This window comes from Gnatocerus cornutus, chromosome 4, assembly GCF_029298725.1.
Source record: "Gnatocerus cornutus isolate USDA-ARS CGAHR chromosome 4, icGnaCorn1.1, whole genome shotgun sequence".
Lineage (NCBI taxonomy): Eukaryota > Metazoa > Arthropoda > Insecta > Coleoptera > Tenebrionidae > Gnatocerus > Gnatocerus cornutus.
The window spans coordinates 18,786,481-18,792,566 of NC_142236.1; the positions used below are offsets into that span (position 1 = coordinate 18,786,481).

At 33.9% G+C, this 6,086-nt stretch overlaps 1 protein-coding gene across 2 annotated transcripts; it reads right to left on the reverse strand.

The window, feature by feature from the left end:
• Positions 1-3,553: 3,553 nt before the first annotated feature.
• Positions 3,554-4,906, reverse strand: LOC148176548 (uncharacterized). Of its 2 annotated transcripts, none has more exons than XM_088033965.1 (5): positions 4,788-4,906; positions 4,583-4,735; positions 4,233-4,537; positions 3,791-4,194; positions 3,554-3,741 (listed from the first exon to the last, which is right to left on the reverse strand). In XM_088033965.1, the coding sequence occupies exons 1-5, from the start codon at positions 4,864-4,866 to the stop codon at positions 3,720-3,722; spliced, it is 963 nt and encodes a 320-aa protein (XP_087890091.1). In that variant the 5' UTR covers positions 4,867-4,906; the 3' UTR covers positions 3,554-3,719. The 2 variants fall into 2 exon arrangements, with proteins under 2 accessions (XP_087890091.1, XP_087890090.1); XM_088033964.1 differs by having other exon boundaries at positions 3,787-4,194; positions 4,788-4,901.
• Between the last annotated feature and the right edge of the window lie 1,180 nt (positions 4,907-6,086).

Sequence of the window (6,086 nt, forward strand, 5' to 3'; positions counted from 1 at the left end):
ATTTGAACAACAATATTATAAAAAATACCAAAGACTGTATCCAACGTTGTGGTCCAAACAGTCGGAATTAAATCGTGTGTTCTTCCGCAGTGGAGTTCCAACTTCTTCAACATCACATTCGCCCATTTTAATTGAACATCAAAGTAAGAGTTTAAAATTTTTTGGTTGAAACTGCGATTCAGGTTTTTCCTGCGTTGTTGCCATTTATGAACTAAAACCTATCGTCACAATTCGTCTTAAAAAGTAATCAAAATTACAGGTCGTTGTAAAGAGTGAAGTAAAGACATCGTCGAAATATGAATACATCAGCACATTTGATTTATGGAGGCAATTGCTGAGTATGTATTCCACTTGATTTATTTTTGTAGTGCTGATGACCATTTGAGGGCCCAACCATAATCTAAAGACTGACGGATAACTTGAGAACACATTAAGCCCCGTCTTAAGAACTTCTAGAAACAAGGATGAGTTTAGTTAAAACTTTACAAATTTACCTTTTTGTCCGGACAACACCAGGGAAAGACTTCCTATCATAGGCAACGAGAACGGTCCTGGTAAAACCCAAGAATAGTAGTAGAGCCATCGCCGATTCCAAAGGACTTTTGTTATTAGAAATAGACACAAAACAATGACGATACAGGGTAAAACAGAATTGATTTCATTCATTTTAGAACTCGGAAAATAATAAATGAACCATAAAGTAGTGAGCATTTATATTATAACACAAAACTTGTCTAAGAGGGGTTAAAGTACTGATGCACAAAAAATATAGAAAATTCAGCACATGGCGAACTACGAAAAAGGTCAAGAATTGTTTTAGTTTGTACACTCAGATGCAAAAATCTCTGTTTTCAGGGCTAAAAAAGATATAGCTCAAACGAACTTAAACGAGGTTAACCACATCTTGAAGATAAATTATTAGGTTAATCTCTAATATAAAAAAAATATTTTATAATTTTACTTTGACATCCTTCTTCTATAATGTTTTTTAATATGTAAAAAAATAATAATTTTTTTTGTTTATTCTGATTTTAAGAACACAAAAACTTCAAAGAACCTAAAAAATATGAACTTTGAAGAATTTATTTAAACCCATAATTATATGAGAAACAATGAAAAAAAATGCAATACATATAAGATTTTCAAGAATGAGAAGAATTTGATGTTAAATCTCAAGAAGACTAATTTAAAAATAATTTAATAAAAATTTCACCATTTATTTGGATTCCTGCTGATTCTACGTTTTTTGAGTCTTTGATTTGTAAATTCTGTAGATTTTGTCGACTTTTTCTAAACTCTTTCTAGCCCTAAAAAATTGTAATATAAAACGGCTATCCTAAAATTCAAGTCCTTTCCTTTTGCCTCTTTTCTGTAATAACTCTTTTTAGTGCTTTTAAACACTCTTTCCAGTCTCTTCTTACCTTTTTTTATATCTTTTTAACTTTTTAGATTTGTTTTATTCTTTAATTCAAAATTTTAACTTTACAGGACCAAGTTTTAGGCTAAAAGAATTTTCTAAAAACATTCGATGATTACAATTTCGCAATATTTTTACTATTCATTTATTATTCACATCTTTTACTCTTCATGATTATTTAAAACAGTAGTCGTGGCCACCAAAATTGAAAGTTTCCTTTAACGACATACGTGGCCTGAACTTTTATGTTTGCTGGGTTTTTAAAAGTTTCTGCTTTATTTTATTATTTGTATTAATTCTTTAATTAATTAAAGTACAGAAATCAGGCTGATTTAAAGATTGCATCATTTTTAATTTTCATCATTGAAGCTTATAAATAATTCTGTTTAATTATAATAAATTATAAATACATTGGTCTTGTTTATGTAGTCTGGCTCTTGACCTCAATTGGATTATCAGCGAGTTTTGTTAAAAAAAGTAATTGGCAATAAATTTATTCGCTGATTGATAGATTGTTTGTACTCGACAATGACACTCTGTATATTTTAGGAAAACACTATTATGGTGGACACACCTCTAAATTAGCCCTTCATTTCAAAGATAAAAATTTGCAAATTTGCTTAATAATTTATAATTGACCAAGCTTCAGAAACTGACACAAAAAATAGTAGATTACATACCGAGGTGGGAAATGTTTCATTCCTGTCGAGCATAAGTTTGATAACCGAGAGCGCAGCAAATATGCGAGACAGGAATGAAACTTTCTACCAAAACTATTTTTTTGTCAACGTTGGTTTGGTATCCTAACGCCTAAGAAGTGTAATGTATAACGAATTTGAGTTCTTGTGAAAACACTGGGCAATTCAAATTCTTTTCAACATTATCGTAATAAAAATATCTCAGTTTTTATTTTAAATCTAGTAAAACGCTGTTTTATTAAGTTTGTTTCTAAAATCATGAGGAGACAGTTGCAAACTACGTTTACACCAAATTTTTACTTTATTTATCCCTATGAATTTTGGTTAATGCGGGCGGGTTTCTTTTAATAATACATTTTGAAGGCGTCGCGATGGCAATACTATCAGTGATAAAAAAGAAATAAGTTAAAGACGATTTTTGAAGTATAGCAACCGTCAAGATAATGTAGCGCTGACCAGCTCAGATGACTTGAGTGTTGCCAGACCCTGTATAAACATCACTTGGGAACTATTGACCCTATAATAAACTTTGTTACGCTATTGGAATGCTTAAGTAATTAATTATTTTTCTAGAGCAGTATTAAAAAAATTTATAACTTTATTATTTTTTAAGTAAAAGTAAAAAAAAAATGTGTGCAAAAGATACTTTTTTTAAATATCGGACTTTGGATTAATTCTGATTCAGAATTTTTTTTCTGCTTCTCCAATTCAGATTTTGTATTGTTATTATTTTATTTTAAGGTTTAAATGAAAATTTTGCTCGTTTTCTAGACTTTATCGCAAACTTGAAAGGCAATTTCGAGATTTTTTACCTCAAGAGTGATGAATTGTGAAGAATTACGAGTTTCTAACATTATCTAGGAGTTTACAACAATTTTTACAACTTAAAGTTTTTCTAAGAAAAATGACAAAAATCATACAGGCGTAGGACAAAAATTTTATTTTATACAGCGTTTTGAAGTTGAGAAATTTGCTAATGGTGTCGATTATTATTAATAGTTTTATCCTAATTTCTTTTTAGTTCTAAGGGTAAAAGTGCCACTGTTAGTAGTTTGGCAACGTTTAAAATCGCTTAAAACAACTTTTATCATGACTCGTACTCTAAAACGACAAAGCGAATCATTAACTGGAAATCTAGAACAGACCAGAGGTATGAAAGAAGACCACAACACACATGGACTCAATTATGTTGATCAAAAAACATGTGCTATGAATAGAATTGTTTCAGAGCCCAGAAAAATAAACTTTTAGTTTATCTAAATTTAATCTTTTTGTCTCAAAAACTGTGCGGTCCCCTAATAAATATTGGCGGTGAAATTCGTTAACGTTTTCAAGGACGAAAGATTAAGAAAAGTTGCCCATTCTTCTGACTGAACAGGTACAAGATACTGCTATTTCACTAGACAGTGCATAAGTTCAGTGTAAAGAAAAGCTGGTATGGCTCTAAATTCGAACTTTATTAACACCAATAATACCCTCTAAAGGCTTTACTTTTAATTTTTTCGCAATTTTATTACAAGTATCCCATTGGTCTTGAACATATCGCACTCCGCCCATTTTATCCACATCCTCCATGTGAAGCTGTTCAGGATCACCAGCGACCATCACCGGCTTCCCCTCTTCTTTCTGAAAATGTCGTTGTACTAAAGTACCACCGATAACCTCACCTACAGGCTCCATGTTCCGCAATAGTGCCATTAGATCCGCCAAACGCCACTTAAATCCGGGGGAAAAACACTTAGGATTAATGGCAATAAAACAGTGTCCCAAATCCGCCATTTTGTCGCAGTTTTCCATCTCGCGAATATTAGGACCATAAGCTCCACCTCCCAGAATTCCACAGAGGATCTCAACTAACATAGCTAGACCATAGCCTTTGTACGAAGAGTTTTCTTCATTTCCACCAAGAGGTTGAAGAACACCAGTGTCTGGGTCCACCCATTGTGCAGGGATTTCGCACTTGGTTCGTTTCTTCATTTCAATTTTCCCGAGGGCGACGGCAGATGTCGCCATATCTAACACAAAGTTGTCTTTGGTAGCCGGCGCCGCTAGAGATATAGGGTTTGTTCCTAGAGCGGCCTACGATGGTTATTTGAAGATTAAGAGTTTCAACTTACTTGTTTGGTCCTCGTTGGAGCTACTACAGGCGCGGAGTTGGTAAAACTTAGACCTATCAGACCCTCATACATAGCTTGTAAAGCGTACATCCCCGCTATGCCATAGTGGTTAGATCCTTTGCACACCACAAAGCCTATTCCCACCTCCTTTGCTTTTCTTATTGCGATTTGCATGGAGAAGGTGCTTACTACCACTCCTAAGCCTCCATGGCCATCCACCCAAGCGGTAGCAGGAGTTTCCTTCAAGATCTCAGGAGCCACGTCAGGTTTACAAATTCCGTTCTCAATCTCCGAGAGGTACATCTCTGAAGTTAGCAATATGTGTTAGTTTAATGGTAAATTCAACGTACCAAGGCGGTTCATTCCATGACTGTAGTGGCCTCTGTAATCTGCCTCCGCGAGAAGATTTGCTAAAGCTTGCGCGTTTGCTTTTGGTGTACACACGGCAATCATACAGTCGGTAATGAAGCGGCGAGATTCATCTAAACTGACAATCGGGGTATCTGAATTTATTGGAATTAGTATTGACGGGTGTGAAGTATTTGACTTACCTACTGATTTGAAGCAGTTGAGTAGACATTTTAATGACTCTCTTCAGATTTGAGTGTTTAAACACGACTGTTGTTGGAAACATAATGCAAACGCAGATAACAACGTATTTTATGTAATTATGGATTTGACAGATTACAACTATCAGTCTTTAGGCTAATGACACAAAGCTTCTTGTTATTTTCTCATTTTTAACCATATTTTTCAAGTTTTTGTAATCACAATGTTTAGTTTTCAAACTCATGTCGCGACAGTTGTAAACTACGTTTACACCAAATTGTCATAAGTTACTTAACTTTGAGCTTATCTCATTAAACAGTACCGAAAAATCAACAATTTCATTAAGTAAGATTTTGTTGCAATCTAAAACGATTAAAAAAATTGACATTTTAACAAGTTTTGACAGTTTGGTGTAGTAAGGTGTAAACGTAGTTTCCGTCTAGGACGTACGTCATGAGTAAAATCGCCAAAAATTTAAAAAGTAAACCTTCATTCCTTCGATTTCACGATATTTGACTATTCGCCCTAAACGGAAACAAGTAAATACTCAGCTAATTTTTAAACGTAGTTGAAATTAGCTTCAGATTTGGATTACTTACCATTTCAGATTCCTTTGCCCCAGTTATTGTCGCCCAGATAAACATTCCGCGGCCGGCGCTTTTACATGCAAATTTCCACCGATTATTCTTCTTCTGTGGGTTCGTTTTCAATGTCATAAATCGTGTATTTGTTACCCGAAAATTTGATTTCTATTATTCCTGCTGCTACCTTCACTCTACTTGTACTTGGTCGCAGTTTACAAATTCTACCAAAATTACTAGCCGTCAGTCTTATTTCTCGTTCACAGTGCCACAAAACACTGTTTCTTTGATCCGGTGTGGCCAATGAAATATTTAAAACTTTTTCCGGTGTTTTCCGCAAGTCATTTAACAATATCATCTTCTTTTCCTCAAAATTAAATCCTTTTAATACCCAAAAAGGTAGAATTATAGTTTTCTATCCACGCCGACGGGTCGAAAACTGAAAACTTTTGTTATCAAATTCGGAATCAAGAATGGATCAAGAGTGGCAATAATTTTCTTGATTTTTAATTTGATAATGCACCCGCCTTCGCCCGAAAATTGAACTGCATTCATTAATAAAATTAGTTAAAAGTTAGTTGACCATAATTATGTCGCCACACAAAAGAAAATAATTACGTAGCAATAACCTTTATTGAGGGTTTAAAATTATTACACTGAAGGTCGTCTTTGCCTAAGGCGAAAGAAAAAGACAGACACCATTCCGAAATCGCTAAAATTTCAA

Excerpts from the sequence above, each read along its gene's own strand:
- LOC148176548 (XM_088033964.1), bottom strand. The coding sequence starts at position 4,866 with ATGTTTCCAACAACAGTCGTGTTTAAACACTCAAATCTGAAGAGAGTC. Across the intron at positions 4,736-4,787 it reads TACTCAACTGCTTCAAATCA|ATACCCCGATTGTCAGTTTA; the intron begins GTAGGTAAGTCA and ends CAATAAATTCAG. Across the intron at positions 4,195-4,232 it reads CTCCAACGAGGACCAAACAA|GCCGCTCTAGGAACAAACCC; the intron begins GTAAGTTGAAAC and ends TAACCATCGTAG.